Source organism: Trichoderma evansii (assembly GCF_050947405.1).
Source record: "Trichoderma evansii strain SZMC 28006 chromosome Unknown GGI43scaffold_8, whole genome shotgun sequence".
Lineage (NCBI taxonomy): Eukaryota > Fungi > Ascomycota > Sordariomycetes > Hypocreales > Hypocreaceae > Trichoderma > Trichoderma evansii.
The window spans coordinates 1,265,856-1,284,871 of NW_028145198.1; the positions used below are offsets into that span (position 1 = coordinate 1,265,856).

At 48.2% G+C, this 19,016-nt stretch overlaps 5 protein-coding genes across 5 annotated transcripts; 3 read left to right on the forward strand and 2 right to left on the reverse strand.

Annotated features, from left to right (window-relative positions):
* Positions 1 to 788: 788 nt before the first annotated feature.
* On the forward strand, positions 789 to 2,528 carry GGI43DRAFT_383369 (dTDP-glucose 4,6-dehydratase; the record flags this gene model as incomplete). Its single annotated transcript, XM_083203376.1, has 4 exons — positions 789 to 1,050; positions 1,134 to 1,269; positions 1,378 to 1,913; positions 1,978 to 2,528. The coding sequence occupies 4 exons, from the start codon at positions 789 to 791 to the stop codon at positions 2,526 to 2,528; spliced, it is 1,485 nt and encodes a 494-aa protein (XP_083061459.1).
* A 452-nt stretch (positions 2,529 to 2,980) lies between these two features.
* GGI43DRAFT_367123 (uncharacterized protein) lies at positions 2,981 to 5,925 on the reverse strand. Its single transcript, XM_083202479.1, has 5 exons — positions 5,033 to 5,925; positions 4,656 to 4,956; positions 3,748 to 4,598; positions 3,353 to 3,664; positions 2,981 to 3,277 (listed from the first exon to the last, which is right to left on the reverse strand). Exons 1-5 carry the CDS (start codon positions 5,586 to 5,588, stop codon positions 3,078 to 3,080), a joined length of 2,220 nt encoding a protein of 739 aa, XP_083061460.1. The 5' UTR covers positions 5,589 to 5,925; the 3' UTR covers positions 2,981 to 3,077.
* A 4,025-nt stretch (positions 5,926 to 9,950) lies between these two features.
* Positions 9,951 to 12,639, forward strand: GGI43DRAFT_403872 (glycosyltransferase family 71 protein). Its single transcript, XM_083205846.1, has one exon. It carries the CDS (start codon positions 10,438 to 10,440, stop codon positions 12,025 to 12,027), a length of 1,590 nt encoding a protein of 529 aa, XP_083061461.1. The 5' UTR covers positions 9,951 to 10,437; the 3' UTR covers positions 12,028 to 12,639.
* A 1,365-nt stretch (positions 12,640 to 14,004) lies between these two features.
* GGI43DRAFT_383372 (SMP domain-containing protein) lies at positions 14,005 to 17,739 on the forward strand (the record flags this gene model as incomplete). Its single annotated transcript, XM_083203377.1, has 3 exons — positions 14,005 to 14,292; positions 14,355 to 14,869; positions 14,925 to 17,739. 3 exons carry the CDS (start codon positions 14,005 to 14,007, stop codon positions 17,737 to 17,739), a joined length of 3,618 nt encoding a protein of 1,205 aa, XP_083061462.1.
* Positions 17,740 to 17,826: 87 nt separating this feature from the next.
* Positions 17,827 to 19,016, reverse strand: GGI43DRAFT_367292 (uncharacterized protein). The gene is made up of 3 exons (XM_083202481.1): positions 18,552 to 19,016; positions 18,188 to 18,494; positions 17,827 to 18,126 (listed from the first exon to the last, which is right to left on the reverse strand). The coding sequence occupies exons 1-3, from the start codon at positions 18,896 to 18,898 to the stop codon at positions 18,037 to 18,039; spliced, it is 744 nt and encodes a 247-aa protein (XP_083061463.1). The 5' UTR covers positions 18,899 to 19,016; the 3' UTR covers positions 17,827 to 18,036.

A 19,016-nucleotide genomic window follows, 5' to 3' on the forward strand; every position in this document is an offset into this window, starting at 1 on the left:
ACTCACAAACGCATCGCATCTGATGCTGTAGTCTCAGTATCTCTCAGGTCCTCGCGCCGATTCAGCGGGCCGGTTTGACCAAGAAAGCATTTAGCGCTAGGCCGGTTCCAGAAAAGGCGCTGGTGAGACGTTCCCACTCCATATCGCAATTAAAAAATAGCCAAATCAATCACGAGCAGTGCTGGGTGATCGCCTGCAAAGAGTGGATTCGGTGACCAGTGCTAGCAGCAGAGACGAGGCGGATGCGCTGCTCGTGCCTTGCCGGCGTCGTTAAATCGAGGTTGACGGGACGGAACCCCAGATGGAACAAACCCTCACCTGCGGATGCGCCGTCATCACCGCTGCCACCGCCGCTTTTTCTTTGTCGCTGCAGCCGTCCAGAGGGGCAGATCCGATCCGATCCTCACACGAGGCGCCGAGACTGAGACTCAACAGACGGAGCAGTCGGGGCTTTGTCCGGGAGCGCTACAACGGGAAGCCTTGCGAACGCTGCGAGCGCTGTGACGAGCTGAGCGTCAGCCAATTTCGAGGTTGGTAGACGCTACATTAAACGCGGCTCACGGAACAAAACCTGGCAAAGGCGAGTGACGTTTGGGGCCTGCGCAATATAAACTGCCGCTTGCGCCTGCCCGTTTGGAACCATTGATCGCTTCTGCTTGGATCGGCATCGTCCGCCATTTGCGCATACAATCCAGCCTGAGGAAACCACAACCCGTCGTGATATGAAACGGCTGATCCAAGGCCTACACCCGAGCCTCTGCCGCTGCTTCTCCCCCAGCGCATCGCCAATGTTGTCACCAGCGTCCTCCCCGGCAGCATCGTATCCTGCCTCTGCGGCGTCTTCCTATTATTCGTCGTCGCCCTCGTCGTCGCACTCTTCAGACGACGCACCCTCATCGCCCTTGCAGCGGCACGCCTGCAGCCAAAACCCATCGCCCAGTCAAGCGACGCCGGCCATGAATTCCGCGAGAAACACCGAGTCACTCATGGCCACCACCACGCTTCACAAGCCCGGCTGGAGACCCACGGTCAAGACCAGCTTGGCCAACGGTATGCATGCACCTCCCAATCTGGCAAAAAGCTGCCTCTCATTCGTCCACATCCAAGACGGGAAACTGATCCATGGTGACTAGGCGCCATGAATGGCCATCGCAGCTACTTTCAGGAACCTGACGTCTGGCAACAGGCGCCTGTTCTCACGGGCACGACGCAGTTCGAGCCTCGCGAAGGTGTCAGGAATATCATGATTACCGGTGGTGCAGGCTTTATGTAAGTTTTTACGGCGTATCACTCGTCTGCCAGCCTTTACATGCGGCTCTTCAATGCCACACCTGCCGCCCTGCATATGCATGACTAACCTTTGTCGTCATTTTGAAGTGCTTCCTGGGTTGTTCGCCATCTCACCTTGACATACCCTCACGCTTACAACATTGTATCGTTTGATAAGCTCGATTACTGTTCTGCTCTGAACAATACTAGAGCCCTCAATGACAAGCGCAACTTTACTTTCTACCATGGGGACCTGACAAATCCATCTGAAGTCCTCGACTGCATGGAGCGCTATCACATCGACACTGTGATGCACTTTGCAGCTCAGTCGCACGTGGATTTGAGCTTTGGCAACTCATATAGCTTCACTCATGCCAACGTCTACGGCACGCACGTCCTTTTGGAGAGTGCCAAGAAAGCCTGCGTTAAACGATTTATCCACGTCTCGACAGACGAAGTTTATGGCGAAGTGGGCCACGGCGAAGATGAGCTGCAGGAATCCAGCATCCTTGCCCCAACCAACCCCTACGCTGCAAGCAAGGCAGCCGCCGAAATGATGGTCCACTCTTATCATAAGAGCTTCAAACTCCCTACCATTATTGTTCGTAGTAACAATGTCTATGGTCCGCATCAGTACCCCGAGAGTAAGTTTTATTTACATTGAGATAATCAGGTCGACACAAGATCCAATCTAATTCAGTTACTTAGAAATCATCCCCAAGTTTATCTGCTTACTCAATCGCAAGCGCCCTGTAGTCTTACATGGCGACGGCAGTCCCACTCGGCGATATCTCTTCGCCGCTGATGCTGCGGATGCTTTTGATACGATACTACACAAAGGCCAGGTTGGCCATGTGTACAATGTTGGTTCCACTGACGAAATCTCTAACCTCGAACTATGCGGCAAAATCCTCTCGGCCATGGGCATTGCCCATGACACCCCAGAACAGTTCCGAAACTGGGTCAAATATACCCATGATCGACCGTTTAATGATTGTCGGTATGCTGTTGATTGGTCAAAGCTACGAAACTTGGGATGGGACCAGAAGACAACGTTTGAAGAGGGACTACAGCTGACGGTGGAATGGTACCGACAGTTTGGCGAGCAATGGTGGGGAGACATTAGCCATGTTCTCACCCCATTCCCCATTGTTACTGAGGGAGAGGTGGTGCCGGATGTCGAGCATTTTGTCAAGGACGACCCTCCAACACCTGTCGAAGCTTATACAGCGAACGGCGTATCCCAAAAGGCCAGCTGATTTTTCGGCATTGCCTATCAAACAGCATAAACAGTATATTTATACAGCCCGCGTACGGTTACTAATTTTGATTCAAGGATTGGACGCGTTGATTATATTGACGGATGTGACTTAAGATGGAACGGAGTTTACGGATATCACGAGCATAAGAGAGGCGCCCATAGCACCTACAGCAGATATTATACCAAAGTTAGAGGAATTTAAATAAACAGACATAGACAGCTAACATTACGATTATCGTTGTGCATATGATATGTCTATACGAGATGTGACTGGGCCGCGCGTTGGGTTACACGCTGAACCAGCTGTCCATCGTCTCAAATTTCGCTATAAAATCATCAAATAAATATTGACATCGGCTACGTTACAAAATGGAAAGGCAAAAGATCCCTTTCAACATCCACCACCGCCGCACCCTCCGCCTCCTCCACCACATCCTCCTCCTCCACCGCATCCTCCTCCTCCTCCACAGCCCCCGCCACTGCATCCGCCAGCTCCTCCAGCACAACCGGCCTGTCAGATTTTTGGTTAGCCATAAAACACTGAAGATCAAAGTTGGGGAGACGCAATATGACTTACGGTAGAGCATCCTCCTGGACCTCCACAGCCACCGGCGGCAATGTTTCCGTTGCCACAAGTTCCTCCAGCGCAGTTTGCCCAGGCACCCTGTCCTGAGGAGATGGAGCATGGATCCCAGCCGTAGTATAGGCCGGGAGTGAAGTAGAGGGGATACATGAATGGGCCGTACACTAGATGGATATCTTGTCAGTATGGGTCTTTTTCACAAAGAGTAGATAGGTATATATGATTGGTTCACTACTCACTGTAATACGGATATCCCCAGTGATTGTAATCATAGTACTGCTCTCTAGCGGGCAAAGTCCTGCCTTTCTTCTCTGCGCGCTTGACTGCCTTCCGGTAGGCCTCGTCGAGCTTCTGCTGCTGCCGGGCCTGTGCGTGCGCGCCGAGCATGGAGGTGTCGAGCGTCCTGACCGAGTTATGGGCCGAGATATGGGCCGAGTTGTCGGGTGGGCAGAGCTTGGCGGATCCGGAGGTGTGGAAGGTGTCTGCGATCCTTTGGCTGGAGGACATGTTGAGGAACTTGCCTATTTTTGAGCTTTGGGTTTCGCGGATGGCTTTGATGAGTGACATTATTAGCTCTGCAATTTCTGAGGCAGATAGAGGGGATGGGTTGAGAGAGTGGGATTTTGAAGCTCACCTTCGCAGTACCAGCATGTGCATTCGCTGTATACTTCATTGTAGAGGTTTTGGTATGTCTTTGTGGTCCACTCGAATGCGTCGCTCAATGCATTTTCATCAATCTTGTCGTCGTGATCGATAAATTTTCCCGTCATTCTAGTCGTAAAGGCGTAGTAGTCTTTTGGTGTTAGCTGGTGCGTATGCCAAGCCAAGTCGACGTCTAGTGTGGGAACGGCCATCTTGTCTGGATGTTTCTTCATGATGTTAATGAAGCGGTCGTACTTTGTGATGAGACGGCTCATTGTGGCTTTGCCAGCGGGACTGTGAAGCCAGTCTAGCTTGACCATTTTATCGATGAAGACGCCTTGGCGCATGACAGCACCGCATAAGTCGAGTGCAAAGGGAGAGAAATTCTCCCAGTAGCGGCTCATCATCTTGCGGGTGGCTATCTTGGCCTCACGCGGTAAGGCGGCACGTCTTGCGCGGCTGTAATTGCCGTATATTCTGCGAATCGCCTGGCCGTCTCTGGTTGTCCTCTCGATGATGTCTCGCACGTCTATCATGGATGGGTTCAGGACTTTTGGGTTGATGAGTTCCAAGATCTTGGAGCGCAGCTCGAGCTGAATCATGCGATTGGGGAATGTGCGAGAGTAGATTAGGGAATATGGCGGCTCTGGCATGATCTCTGGTGTGCCGGATACCACTGAGAGGATCGTTCCGGGCATGGGAACGGTTTTGGTGAGCACCAGAGAAGAGTCCTGGATGAATTTTGATAGGGAGAGGACTTCCTTGGTGACAGTCTTGTGGCAACTAGGGCACTTGTGAGAGAAGTTTCCGTCACCGTATCCGGTTCCAATGGTGCCTTTCGCACTATAAGTTGTTAGCAATGGTACTCGAATTATCATACATAAAGAATATGATTAGTACCTTTCTGACTCGGATTTTGTTCCGCAGGTTGTCCATGGCACCTCCATTGCACCCTTGCACCATGGGCACCGAATAGACTTGGTCATGGGGTCATCCTGGTTAGCCCAGTTAAGTCCTGTCCGTGAGACCCAGTTGGTTTGCGCTTCATCGTTTGCATTATATGAAAAGTCAGTAGCGATAGCATTGTTCACTGGCAGCCATGGCATACCGGCGGTCCAGTATTCAATCATGTTGGTGCGCATGGCATCTTCTAGGAAGGCCCTAGGGTTCAACATGTGCGCATGCATGACCATTAAAACATCTGGAGCATCATATTAGCGAACGGTCATATAAGCAAGCTAAAAAATATTTTGATATAATGATTCATGAATACATACCCAAAGGAGGAACCAGGTCATCACTCCATGGCAGTGGCGCGCCACTGGTTGGGAAATCAATATATCTGGAGTCGCGAGTCTTCATCATGTCCGACTCGGTCAGCATCTCTTTAGTTCTGCTGATCGCGTTCCACCACGCTTCATATCGGTCAACAGCACGCGCAAGAAAGATGGCCCATCGCTTTTCGCGTAGACGGCTGAGAGCTAGCTTTGCTCTGTCAAGTTTGCTTAGCTTGTCCAACTCTACTCCCGATGGCAACGCCCCGTCGACGATGATGTTGGTGTCCTTGTCGGCGCGGTCATCCCAGAGACCCCAGAGACCATCAGTGTATCCCACATCTTCTTTGAGTGCGTGGATGGCGTGAAGAAGTTTCAGATGGGCGAGGCAAGTGTCAACACTGGGGATGCCGGTTGGCGGGCTGGAAGAGATGGTGAGATGCGCAAACGAGGCTGTGATATCGATGTTGCTGGGTGCATCTGTCTGTCCGTTGGGAGGCGCTGGCGCTGTGGGCGTGTAGCTCGGCGGCGCTTCGCCGTTATCTGACTCTTTGCCCATGGTGGGAGAGCGATATGAGAGTCTGGTGAGTTTGTGCTTGTCTGATGAGGTTGAGAGAAGAATTTGCCGCTGCTTATATTGGTCAAAGTTTGTTGGGTATGTCGTTTTGTACACTTGTACTGAGGACTGGATAATATCGAACTAGCGCCGTACAAGATGCGGAGGTGGCTATGATATTGCTTTTATATATCACATGGTATCGAGCATAGCCAGCAGTTAATTTAAAGGCAGAGAAATTGACGCATACAAAGAGAACACAAGGCTAACACGAAGGAACGTGCATGCTGAATGCCAAGAAGCTGTTCATGATTCTGTTGCCTAGGCGAGATTGGCGGGCGGGTGGCGGACGATGGCATTAAATGATCTCCGGTTGGTATAAGCCGAAAGCGATCACCAGCCGAGTCGACGTCACCGGGGGCGCAAGGCGGTCATGTTGGCGCTAAGCCATTGGTTTTAAAAAATTACGGCGGCGTATTGAACGGCGTATTTATTACAGAGGAATCAGGATTCAAATAGGGCGAAAGGGTACCTGTATTAGCCTCTTTATGAATTAATTTGCAAAGAAGATTCCAAATAGAGTATTGAATCCTTTGTAACTGCTATAGTTCCACTGTTGTGGCAACTGATTACTAACTTGTTGCCTGTTGCCAATTGCTAAAAGCTGTACTAGCTGCAACACGACGAGTATAGCGGGCGTATTCCGACGCTTCTCGCTGTCCTAGTTGAAAACATAGATGTTCTCCAGTTTAAATAGTCTACTTCTTCTTTTGTGAGGCTGGCAGAAAGCCTTAAAATATGATTAGCTTCATCATCTCGCTTCTCGGCCGATCGTCAACACGTGCCTGATTTGTTTGGGTCAAGACCGACTTGTTTAAATCCTGCAAAGGATCGGTGGCGCAGCAAGGCATGCATGTTCTGTACGTTCGGTGGTGCGTCGAGAATGATGAAAGAGATCGAATTCGATGTTCTAGAACACTAAGCCTCGTCGATTTCTGTTTTGGGAACCGAAAGCCGAGTTACCGCGACGCCAAGCAGACAATTGTAGTTGCAGGCGCTCACGTGTTCTTCTGGTTGAACAAAAGTGACTAGATCTTGCTAAGCCTCAATTGTACCAATAACGACATCAGGCTGTTCGAGGGATATTCGATGGTTGGGCCATCAACAATAACTGCGACTTGATTAGCCAGCCAATTAGAACCAGGCTCGAGCAGCAACATTTACCAAGTTGTCAAATCTTGATGCCCGCTCAATGCGTTCATAGTGGTGAGCAAAGCTGCTGCGCCGATCGAGGCACCTATTTTGATTAGAGTCAGCCGGTTTGATCAAGATCAACAGGATCGTTCGAGGTCGCCTAATTTGATCGAAGCCGCCTCTTTTGATCAAGATCACTTAGTTTGATCAAGGCTACCTAGCTTGTTCAAGGTCAACAGGATCGTTCAAAGCCACCTAGGTTGATCGAAGCCACCTAGTTTAATCAAGGACCTAAGTACCTGAGTAGTAGGCAGGCTGGCAACGGGCAGGCTACTTAGCTTCCAGTGCTTTACTTCTTTTCTCATTTTAGCAGCCATTTTCTTCTATTACGAAACTTATACTAGTCAATAACTAAGAAATAGGGCTTTCTCCTGTACTGAGTGTATTGAGATTTCGTCAAAGGATTATGAGGTTATGGGTAATGTTTGCTGAGAAGTGACATCAAGGAGGAGTACGTATCTTTTACAACGTGTAAAATCACCATTACGATATATTAAAACGCAATAATAAAACACTAAAATCACAGGATCTTTTTATATCGCGAAAGCGGTCTGCTTTTCTGCCCGATTAACTGCCAGTCAAGGTTTTTTTAAAGCTCAAGTTAGCATTGGCATTTTGCCCCATTAATAAAAGCAAAGCTAGAAGCATCTCTTCTCGGTTGGCACCTTCGCAAGTCTGCTTCGCAGCTTTGCTCAATGAAGTGTCTGAAAATTATCATGTATCAAATGAATCGTACGATGCAGATCGAGAGTTATTAAAACTCATGAGAAGAGTTTCAGCCTAGCAGACACATAAGGGGAATGCAAGTAAAAGTCATATTGATTTCACAGTACATGCAAAGCAGCAAGATCGCATTCGTTGATAGAGAAAGCTCTGTAAAGCAATGTAATGGTGAAAGTTATAGAAAGCATCATTTGAAGAGAGAGAAAAAACAATCAGCTAGTGAGGCAGTGTTGTTGCATGGGGAGCAAGCTGCGGTAGTAATAAATTAAAATATTATCAGCCTACTTTCTAAGAGCCCAACAAAAGCTTGATATATTAATACTTGTACTTTACTAATGCTTAGATGTCTGATGTTCTAATTGGTGGAGTTATAAAGTCCGTGTATTCTTGAATGATGAGTAGTTTTTGTTCAAGCCGAGGCCCAATGATCCTCAACATATCTTCGGAGGTCTTGCCCCTTTCTTCTAGAATATATATGAATAGACATGTCTTAGGTTCTGTCTCCATCCCGCCTGCATTCTCCCGGTTTGACGTGCTCTGCTTCCGATCGGCTGTGATACGTTTGTCTTTCCAATTGACGATATATAGCCGAATCGAATACCCCGCTCATGGCCTTATACCCAGTCATATCTCGCCGAGCCTGACTTCTGCACAAGTCAAACGAGAAATATTGCCTGAAGTCGACTGCGCCTCAGTATGATACACGCGGCAAAGCCATATTTAGTGGGTATCATTGTGTTTCAGATGACCCCTTTCGGCAAGGATGCAACATCCCTTTTTGGCATATGTATAATCATCTTTATCGTGGTAAGAGCAACCAACGTTATGTGACTTGGATAGATGCTGCATCATCTCGCACGATTAGTGAGCCAACCAGGTATATCATTCGTATTCTATAAAGCTTTCTCTTAATACGAGTTTTTTGCTCGAAACGACATCTTCTTACACCGCCGGCACTGCTTAATTGTTCGTCAAGTAGACCAGGGGAGACATTGCTCATTCGAATTTCTAATATATCCGTAATTCATACCATAAGCCGATATCTAAGGATTTGGTAAATAGGGAATTATATATAGCTGGGAGTTTTCAATAAGCCGATGGTTTTATGATGGAGAAGAAACATAACCTGAGCTGATCAGTTGAGTCTGAGAATCATAGAAGTGACCTAGTCTTTGGATGAATGGTATTTATATATCTACCATGTATTTAAATGTTTTCAATTGAGAGACTTTAATGATAAATGCAGTTGAGATATAATTCGTTTCCATTCAACGTGATTCTTTAGGGCATCAGGGCCTTGTGGCGACAATTACTACACGCCTATGTAACTTATCGGGAAATTTGATGAAACTTTCCATTCGTACCCAAACATTACAATCCAACACAGGATGAAATTTCATTTTCGTGTAACTTTCAATTGCATCTTGTAACTAACTTAGATAAATAGTTGACTCAATACGAATCAAGTGTGATGCGTAGTTTGAGTAGCTCCAAGAGTTCGTATTGGGGGGCATCTTTTACGTCTATACCACTTAGACTTGAGTGGTTACGAATGTGGCAATAATAACAGTGTTCACAGACGTAAATGGCAAGCTGTGATTATATACATGCTGAGTAATGGTCGCGAATCAGGCAATAGCTCAGGCGATAGTATCGATACCTACTAACGTAAATGGCAAGGCGTGATTATACCTGCAGTGCTTCAATACGAGAAGTGAACAGGGGCATTGAGGCTGACACAAAATATTGGACGATAGTATCAATATAGCCATCACAGAATACTATATTTGGCGTTGACATGTCAAACTCACAGTCCAGATCTCGTATATGATTGTTCAGAGAAGGCGTATATTCCGGTGGAGAGGCATGGTGATTACCTATATCTTCACCGTCCTGGGACTAGAGTACAATAATAGTATAGACTCAATTCTTAGCAAATAGTATATTGGAGATTGGATTAGAAAAAAAAAAAAACTGAGTGGATCTTAATTCGTGTGGGCTAATATAGTATAGCCACAGCTCATGGTATACGCGAATATCAGAGAATTTCAATAATGTTTCAATAATGTGTGGAGTACTCCGTATTAGTGAAGTAGACTGGGGCATCTACTGCATCTAGCCGCCATGCTACTGAATTTTTTAGGCCTGGAGTACACTTTTCGCTCCGACGCTCATTACCTAACTGAGCTTATCTCATACTAGCATCAGCAACTACTGCGGCTTAGATAGACATAGCAAAGCGCGTGGTTGGGCGCAAAATCTCGTGTTTATAAATGTGGGTTACGTGGCGCAGTACGCGGCCGTTTAGGAAATAAGCCGATGGACGGGCTACGGCGAGCTGAGTTTGCTGGCTCAGCTCGCTCATTCTAGTAACCCGTAAAATGACAGCGCGTAAAGAAGAAAATTTACAAATAAGAATAAGTTAAGCTATTAACGTTACTGGATAAGCAGAAGTTGTCGGAAAACGCAACAGCTCAGGGGTTTGCGGGCACAGCGGGAATATAGGCTACAAGGATACGGAAATAGACATGAAGGAATGGGAGAGAGGTTTGAGTTCACAAAATACCACACTAGTAGCAAGACGGGCCACCCGGCAGAGCCCTTTTTGTGGCGCGGTAAGCCATGACGAAGTCGCATTGCAAATGGTACGTGTATTCAAAAGATCCTTCGCCCCGTACTTCGTAGTCCGAGGTCTAGTTTCATCTTGGTTCTTCTCTCGGCATCCTAGACTGGAAATGCCCGTCGATATGGATTAGGGGGGTCGATTCCTAGATCTATCATCTTATCTATTGAGTACATGTACTCTTGATACTTTTTTTTGTTTTTAGATGCTTTTGTCATCGTTTGCATTTTTTCGTATTTTTCATATGCTATCATGTTGGGCAATCTGAGTCTCGCTCATCTTGGTGGCTATTTTCATCGCCGGCCGAGAGTGGTGGGAGTTTTGTTTATTACCACTGCATTAGTACTTTACTACTTTTTCATCATAAATGGCGCTGGCGATGCTATTCTAGAAGCAATTTACGACTCAGACACGGCTAATCCATCTCTCATTTCTATTCTAAGAACATCGGACAGGTATCGCAATCATCCCGTCGAGGCTCCTTTCAAAGACCAGTTTTGGGAAGTTGGTCAACGGTCGAGAAATTTGAGCCAATGGATTACCACCCTTGATAGTCGATGGGGATCCAAGCTGCCTGAGGAGGAGAAGCATATGCTCGTCAATGCCATTGAGGAGACTGCCATCTCTCTCTTTCCCTTTCTCCAGCCGCCGGATACTACGCAAGACAGCACGGCGCCCCTGAGCGACCTACGGAGCTCCTTCACCAAAGGCTCAAAGGGGATTGTAATCTCTGCTGGAGGGAGTGATACATCAGTAAGATTTGCGGGTCACTTGATTGCTTCTCTCAGAGACGTCCTCGGTTGTACACTGCCTATCCAAGTCGCCTATGCCGGAGAGAACGACCTGCCAAAACACCGCCGCGACGCCCTTTCATCGCTCGATAAATCACACAACACAGAGTTTCTAGATGTATGGACTGTTTTTGATGATTCCACTCTGCAGCTTCGAAAGGGGGGCTGGGCCATCAAGTCATTTGCAGCTCTAGCATCTAGATTCGAAGAAGTCATCGTACTCGACGCGGATGCCGTTTTCCTACAATCGCCCGATGTGCTCTTTAAACAGCGTGCCTACGTCAACAATGGAGCCTACCTATTTCACGACCGACTGTTGTGGCAGCATGCGTTCCAAGATAGACACAACTGGTGGAAAGACCAAATCAAGGAGCCATCGCCGGCGATGAACAAATCTCTAGTATGGACCGAAGACTATGCAGAAGAATGCGACTCGGGAGTCGTCGTTCTCGACAAGTCCCGGCCCGAGGTTTTGGTTGGTCTACTTCACATCGCTTGGCAAAACACCTACGCTGTCCGAGATGAAGTCTCATACAAGATCACTTATGGAGATAAAGAGACCTGGTGGCTTGGACTGGAACTTGCCGGATCCAAATATGAATTTGAGAAACACTACGGATCGATTCTTGGATGGGGAAAAGAGGTCAAAAAAGAAGACAAGAAGGAGGACAAGAAAGAGGACAAAAGAGACGACAGCAAAGACGACAGCAAAGACGACAGCAAAGACGACAGCAAAGACGACAGCAAAGAGGAGGAAAAAGAGAATAACGCCGTGTGCAGCTTTGTTATTGCCCATGTGGACGAAAAGGATAAGCTGCTCTGGTACAACGGCAGCCTGCTCAAGAACAAGCTGGCAGATCCGCATGGCTACGAAGTTCCGATATACTGGATGATGGATGGCAAATGGCAAAAAGGTGGGAAGAAAGATATGAGCTGTATGGTGGATGAAAGAGTCAGGTGGTTGAGTGGTGAGGAGGTATTGGTATTACAACGAAGCATTGAAATGGCCGTCCAAGTCGATGAACTTTTAGGGCTGGCTAGGCAGAATTGAGGGTATATTAAATTGGGAATCGGTATCATCATTATCACCATCAGCGGGATCAGGGAAAATATGTAAGAATATGTACGGTTTTGGCATAATTTTGTATTCTTATTACGTCTTTTCATATAAATTTACCACCAACGCGTTTATTGTTATCCTCTAGCCAGCGCTGATACCTGCCGCTTCAAGTGCTTATACCGTATTTCCTCGCACAACTGGACTGTGACTCTTTCTTCTTTTTCTTCTTAAGGCGCTGCGTTTACTCTATTTGGAGATTGTTCTACTGATTCGAGTAAATAGTGGAGGTAACTCCAGCAGGATTCAAACCCAGCCAAGCCAGCTCAGCGAGGTAATATACTGCGAAAGGAGAGCTCCGGCTTAGTCACCGCCAAGCTTTCGCTAGCAGCCAGATCGGCCGCGATCCCTGCTCATCAGCTTCTCATATCGTAAAAAAGAAGCGTCTTGGCGCTGTAGCTGTAGCCGGGGCTGTAGCTGAAGGGGCTTGCGAAATGAGCTTCAGTGAAGTCGAAATCCCCTTGTCCACCCCCTGTTTATCATTATGCTGCACAGTGCACAATGTGCGTCTGACACCTCGTCGCAAATACCATGCATTCGGTGCTGGTTCAAGGTGCTGAGCACTTTATTACGAATGTCTTGGCATCACGTTTATCGCGATCATCGCACGCAGGGCCTGCCAGCTGAGCGGTTAAATGCTTAATCCTGCGCTAGGCTAGCCCCTACTGGCGAATCCGCTACCGAATTAATTTCCATCCTATCCAAGGCCACGGATCAAAGGTTCCAGCAGTCATTCTTCAGCGCTCTATTCACTATTTTTATGCGTCCTGTTGGTTGCATCCAAAGGATAAAAGCAGACGCGGAGAAAGAAAGGAGGAAAAAGCATTAAAGCCGACATGCCTCCAGCCTGCTAGCCAACCTAGCCACGCCACAGCGCATAACAGGGGGCTTTTGACAGCTGAAAGTCCCACTCCCAGGTGAGCTCCACGCATTCGTTCATTGTGGCTTAGCTCCAATGTTAGCAAAGCAGGCTTCTTGTTTCGTTTCTCCCTGCCCCCACTTGCTGGCATCTGCGCCATCTACGCAATCTGGAGACGATCGTTTCCTGGCGAGCTCATTTCCAAGATCTCCAGGCTCGGCGATCGTCGCGTTGGGAGCTGGTTGATGGCATGATTTTTCATCGCGCGTGCTACTAAGTGGCTTCATCCGAGACCGAATATATCATCGATAGCTAACATGTTTTTTTCCCGCTGCTGCTAGGACTGGCGGCATGCCGGCTGGGAGAACAAGTGCAAAACCACGGATGAGGCGTCTTACAGCGTGCAAGTAACCAGATCGCACTCATGCTTATCTGTAGCGATTGAGATGGCCCGCGCGCCTCAAATGCTGCAGCCTCAATCGCCAGTATGACGAAAGAGCGCAAATGCAGCAACATACCATGGCCAAGAGATTCCTCAGCCTCAAATCGAAGGAGAATGCTCAATTACAACACCTTACCTGCAGCTTCGAGGTGGAAGCTAGATCCCCACCAATTCGATTGATGTGCTTCCCTAGCTAGTCTAAGCAGGCTGGCTAGCATCACTACACGTCATCGAATATGATTCGCAGATCCGGTTTGCGCTCTGACAGCTTGTGTCAGTGTTTGCCACGGCACGGCCGGCTACACAATATAGTCGGTAGGATGGAAGCGATTGAAATTGAGTTTCGTCCGTTATTCACTGCTCTTGACTTAAGGCTCTTGCCAAAGCTGTTCCCCGCGTTGGCATTTGACCTTGCCTGGTGGTTGGCCCTGCTATCAGAGAGGAGCCGAAACTTTGGCTTTGCTCGTCGCCATCATAACTAGATCTTACCTAGCTTGGTATTTATCAACAAGCACCTCTTCCTTTACTCCTCAAAAATTGCTTGAATGAGTGAATAGTGGTTGTTGCCGCTTATACTCTCACACAAAGACAAACACTGCATGTTGGCGCCATGAATGTTGGCGATCATGCGATGCCCTCTGGGCAGCACTATAGTGCAACCAACCGTGTGCCCAATATCCAGGAGTTTATGCAACGCCTTGATGCAGAAAAAAAGCAGCGAGATGCTGAGATTGACGCTGAGCTAAGGCGCAATAAACGCAACCCAGATGTCAAGATTCACCGCAATGAGCTTCTCGAGAAAAAAGGGTCTCGTAAAGTGCGCGATCCAGTCACGGGGAAAGATGTTGAGATCCGCGATGCCGATATGGACTTCACAGAAGCAGTGGAAAACCCGCAAGTATGATTTACTAAGCCAGCTTCACGCCTTTTAAGCCCGTATTATAATTAACATGTAGACAGATGTCTGTTCCCAATGGGAATCTGGGTAAACATGCCACAATAGCTACTTCATCCCAGCAATCCGGAGAAGAGTACCGTTATGCTCAAGATGTGACTGCACCTCCCGACCCAATCCAAGAGGGGTCAACATCCGACGTGCCTATTCGCAGTGAAAAGACGTCCGTCTTGTTTTACAAGACCCCATCGGTTAGCTACGAGCCAATGTTTACTGCGCTTGAGATGCGGTCAAATCTCTTGTGTGCCGGAATTTTCATGGGTATCGTCTTCTTTGGAAGATTGTTTGGTGGTCGGCTTCTTGGTCTAATCCCCCTGGCCATCTGCGTCACTTCTGGCGTCCACTTGTGGGTGCAAGATGTGATCCGAAAAGGACGAGACTTGGAGTGGTCTAGTGAGCAAGAGCGTGGCGAAACTGCCACCATCAACCTGATTCCGGAGTCTGTTGAGTGGATGAATACTGCAATTGGCGTTTTTTGGGGCATGATTAATCCTGAAATGTTCGCTGGTGTTGCAGATACGTGAGTAAAAACTCCCAGTTTCTTTAGCAAAAGGCTGTGGCTAAACTCTAGACAGCATAGAAGATGTCATGGCAGCATCTGTCCCTGGTGTTATTGAGCACGTGCGGGTTGCCGATATTTCTCAGGGGAACAATCCCATTCGAATCCTCAATATGAGAGCCCTCCCGGATTCTCATGTTCAAGATATCAAAGACGAAATATACAAGGAAAACGAAAAGAGTATGGACGAAGACGAACTCGCCGCTGTCTCTCAAGCTGGAGCATTTTACAACATGGAAGTCTCGATTGGGTACCATGCCAAACCTTCAGGAGCTGATATCGCCTCTAAAGCTCGCAACATGGGCATGCAGCTTGTGTTTTACCTCGGAGTCAAAGGCCTTTTCGGAGTCCCTCTTCCAATATGGGTTGAACTAATTGGCCTCGTTTGTACCGCACGTATACGATTTCAGCTTAGCCCTGAGCCCCCATTCCTGAAGACAATGACAGTAACGTTGATGGGTATTCCTAAAGTGCAAGCCGGCTGTACTCCAATGCTTCAAAGAGGTGTTAATATTTTGAATTTGCCTCTCATCTCTAATTTTGTAAATTGGGCTATCAAGGCTACAGCCTCCATGTACGTTGCTCCCAAGAGCTTGACTCTGGATATGAGCAAGATGCTGCAAGGAGACGACATCAAGAAGGAAACAGAAGCATTTGGCGTCATTTTCATCAGGATCCACAAAGCTACTGGCCTCAGCAAACAAGACCAGCGTGGCAGCAAAGGTGGTGGTTCCGATCCGTACATCACTATTAGCTGGAGCAAGTTTGGGAAGCCCCAATTCTGCACCCGAGTTATCCAAGATAACCTCAATCCTGTCTTCGAAGAGACCTGCGGCTTGCTGGTTACCAGTGACCTCATTAAAGCTGACGAGCAGCTATCAGTGGAGCTTTGGGATAGTGACCGATCATCTGCCGACGACGAGGTTGGTAAAATTGAGCTAAGTATCCAGGAGCTCATCCAACACCCCGGAAAGATGTTCCAGCACGTGTCTACACTGAGCGGCCTCAAACCCGACACTATCATGCCTGGTGAACTCCATTGGGAAGTTGGATTTTTCGGAAAGACGCAGTTCCGTAAAGCGCTTCGCACTGATGGCCACAATGTTAACGTGGTAAAAGAGCTTGGTGATAGGCCCGAGTTTCATGACGACTGGGGCACCATCCAAAACGAGGAGGAAGATGCTGCGGTTCACACTCCACCTGATCCTCTTTGGCCATCAGGTATCCTCAGCATTGTTGTTCACCAGATCGTCGGCTTGGAGCTAGCTAATGTCAAAGGCTCAAACGGGAACCGCAAAGGCAGAGAGTATGAGCCTGCAAGGCCAGAAGCCGGTGAAGTCAAGGAAGAGCAAGGCAAGAAATTGCCAAGCTCCTACTGCACCATACTCGTCAATGATGATTTGGTTTACAAGACACGAACCAAAGTAGTGTCGTCACAGCCAATCTTCAATGCAGGCACCGAAAAGTTTATCCGAGATTGGCGCTCTTGCATTGTTACCGTTGCTGTTCGAGACTCCCGTAATAGAGAGCACGATCCAATAATCGGAGTGGTTCCCCTCAAGCTATCCGATATCATGCAAACCAATAGCGAGGTAACACGATGGTATCCTCTTGATGGCGGTATCGGCTTCGGCCGTATCCGTATCTCTCTTCTCTTCCGGTCTGTTGAGCTCAAGCTACCGCCTCCACAGCTGGGTTGGGACATAGGATCATTTGAATTTACTTCCGACACAATCGTAGCTTCTAATTATGCGCCAGCCAGCCACGTTCGGCTCCGACTTCGTACCGGAGGCTCTACTGCCAATGTGAAGAAGGATCACTCTGTTCGTGAAGAAGGTAGCATGATATTCAACATTGGCGTTTCTGAAGACGAAAAGAAGCTTCGACTACCAGTACGATTCAGATATAAAGCACCAGTTTTCATTGAATTTCACCCGGCCGGTAAAAGAGGGCCAGATGCGTTTGCCGCATTGTGGTTGCTCGAGCTGGTCGACAACCAGGAGAAAGAATTTGATATTCCTCTTTTCAAATGCAACAATGCCGTGCGGCTATCTCAAAACTACATCACCGAACAGAATTTTGCTTCTATCCCTGATTTGGACATTAAAGAGATTGGACGTGTTCGATTCAGCGGTCGCTTTTCTGCTGGTACTGACATGGATCATATCAGGTTTGTTAGCGACAGCGACTCTCGCGAAACGATTGAAACTTGGGAAGCATGTTATGCGGAGGGCGTACGACAACAGGAAGTCCAGCCTGAGATTCCTGAAATTGTACAGAAGCTGCATGATGAATCTTTAACGCAAGGCCGAGATGTGCTTGCTCATGCTGACGAGAAAGAAAAAGATCGCTGGCTTGCAAAAGATGGTACTGATTGGACTGGAGCATTTGGCCAAGACCCGCAAAATTTGATGAACCAGCACATGTCCAGCGCGGATACTGAAGGGCACGAGCACTTTGAGATAGACACGGATGAGAACGATGACGATGATGATGAGGATCAAGCTATCGGAATGCGAAGGACAGAAACAGATCCCACTTACGGCTCCGCACCATCTGAAGGTAGCGATGACCACCACTCCTTGGAATCAGCAGGGACTAACACTTCACGAAAGAGTAGCGCCAGCACCGGGAGCAAGAATCCCATCAGGGCGTACAAGAATTACAAAGAGAAGAGCCGGGATTTGCACCGTAAGCAACGTGGGCTGATGCAGTGGCTCCCCATGCGCAATGCGCGGTTTGCCAAAGATGAAGCCAAGTATGCGGTCCGTAAAGTCAAGAAGATGGGGTCGTTGAATGGGCGTACGCCAGATGTGGAAAGCGAGATCTGATATAGCAACGCCGCTGCAAGGGCTTGCTTTTTCGCTCTTTTTACTTCTTTCTTGCGTCTCCTTTTTTCTATCACGATTTGATACCGCTGCAGTTTGATTGTATTATTGTGGATTTTGGACAATGATTCATGAATTATGACGGCGCTTAGCTCTTACAGCGCGCCGAGGGAAAACGCTCTTTCATTAGGGATTGACGGCCAACTTGGGACACACACAGCCTGTAAAATAAGTTGTATAAAAGAATTATTGTTTCAATTTTACGTGTATTATTAATTATATCACAAACGCTATAGCTTCTTAAAATTTCTCTACAAATGGGCGGATATCCAGCTCTTGAGTGAAGGCTGATCTGTGCTGTGAGTGTAAGTGCCAGTAGCTCTCGGCAATCTATATTACACTTGTTAGTTGACCACTAGAAACAAACTGAGAGATTCCTAAAACAACTTACAGCATCAGGGCTAATCTTGCCATCTTCTACACCGTTGTTGTGCACTCTTTCCTTGCCCCAGGGGGTATCGATGCCGCCATCAATGACGGCCAGAGCCACATGCACGCCCTTGGGGCCATACTCGCGGGCTAGAGACTGAGTGAGGGCACGCTGGGCAAATTTACCAGCAGCGAATGTGGCGAACAATGCAGAACCACGGACAGAGGCGGTAGCGCCGGTGACGAGGAGAGAAGGGGGGTTGGGAGAGGAGTCGACGGCCTCGGTGAGGAGAGGGAGAGTCTTTTGAGCAAAGATGAAGAGACCCTTGCTGTTGGTGGTTTGTCAGTACATATGACTTTAATTGCATGGAGGCGATTGAACTTACGCAGCGCCCTGAAGACTGACATCCAGATTCTCCAGAGTCAGCTCCAAAAACGGCTTCCGGGCCATTCCGCTGCCGCCGTTGTACACGGCCGCGGCGAGCTTCGATCCGGGCAGCTCCTTTGCGATTTGGGCGAAGGCGGCATCGGTGGCAGCTGGGTCGGTAGCATCGGCGGTAATGCCAATGGCAGTGCCGCCGCTGGCCTTGATGTCGGCGACGATGGACTCGTAGCTGGAGGGCTTACGGGAGAGGAGGACGACGGCGTAGGATTTGGCGAAGCGGCGGGCGATGGCGGCACCTGTGCCGGAGCCTACGCCGGAGATGACTGCGAAGAAGGGGGGAGGGGCCATTGTGTTGGTTTACTTTGTTTGTTTGTGAGATTGAAGGGGTTTTGAGTGAGGGTATATGAGATGAGATATATAAGTTGGATGAGTTGAGATTTGGTGCGTGGGTAAGAAGGGAGAAGAT

What these genes read in the sequence shown, in the direction of transcription:
- GGI43DRAFT_367123 (XM_083202479.1), bottom strand. Translation starts at nt 5,588, where the DNA reads ATGGGCAAAGAGTCAGATAACGGCGAAGCGCCGCCGAGCTACACGCCC. An exon ending in TGACCTGGTTCCTCCTTTGG is followed by an intron (nt 4,957 to 5,032) that starts GTATGTATTCAT and finishes ATGATGCTCCAG; the next exon opens with ATGTTTTAATGGTCATGCAT. An exon ending in CACATGCTGGTACTGCGAAG is followed by an intron (nt 3,665 to 3,747) that starts GTGAGCTTCAAA and finishes CACTCATCAAAG; the next exon opens with CCATCCGCGAAACCCAAAGC.
- GGI43DRAFT_403872 (XM_083205846.1), top strand. Translation starts at nt 10,438, where the DNA reads ATGTTGGGCAATCTGAGTCTCGCTCATCTTGGTGGCTATTTTCATCGC.
- GGI43DRAFT_367292 (XM_083202481.1), bottom strand. Translation starts at nt 18,898, where the DNA reads ATGGCCCCTCCCCCCTTCTTCGCAGTCATCTCCGGCGTAGGCTCCGGC. An exon ending in GTCAGTCTTCAGGGCGCTGC is followed by an intron (nt 18,495 to 18,551) that starts GTAAGTTCAATC and finishes AACCACCAACAG; the next exon opens with CAAGGGTCTCTTCATCTTTG. An exon ending in GCAAGATTAGCCCTGATGCT is followed by an intron (nt 18,127 to 18,187) that starts GTAAGTTGTTTT and finishes AGTGTAATATAG; the next exon opens with ATTGCCGAGAGCTACTGGCA.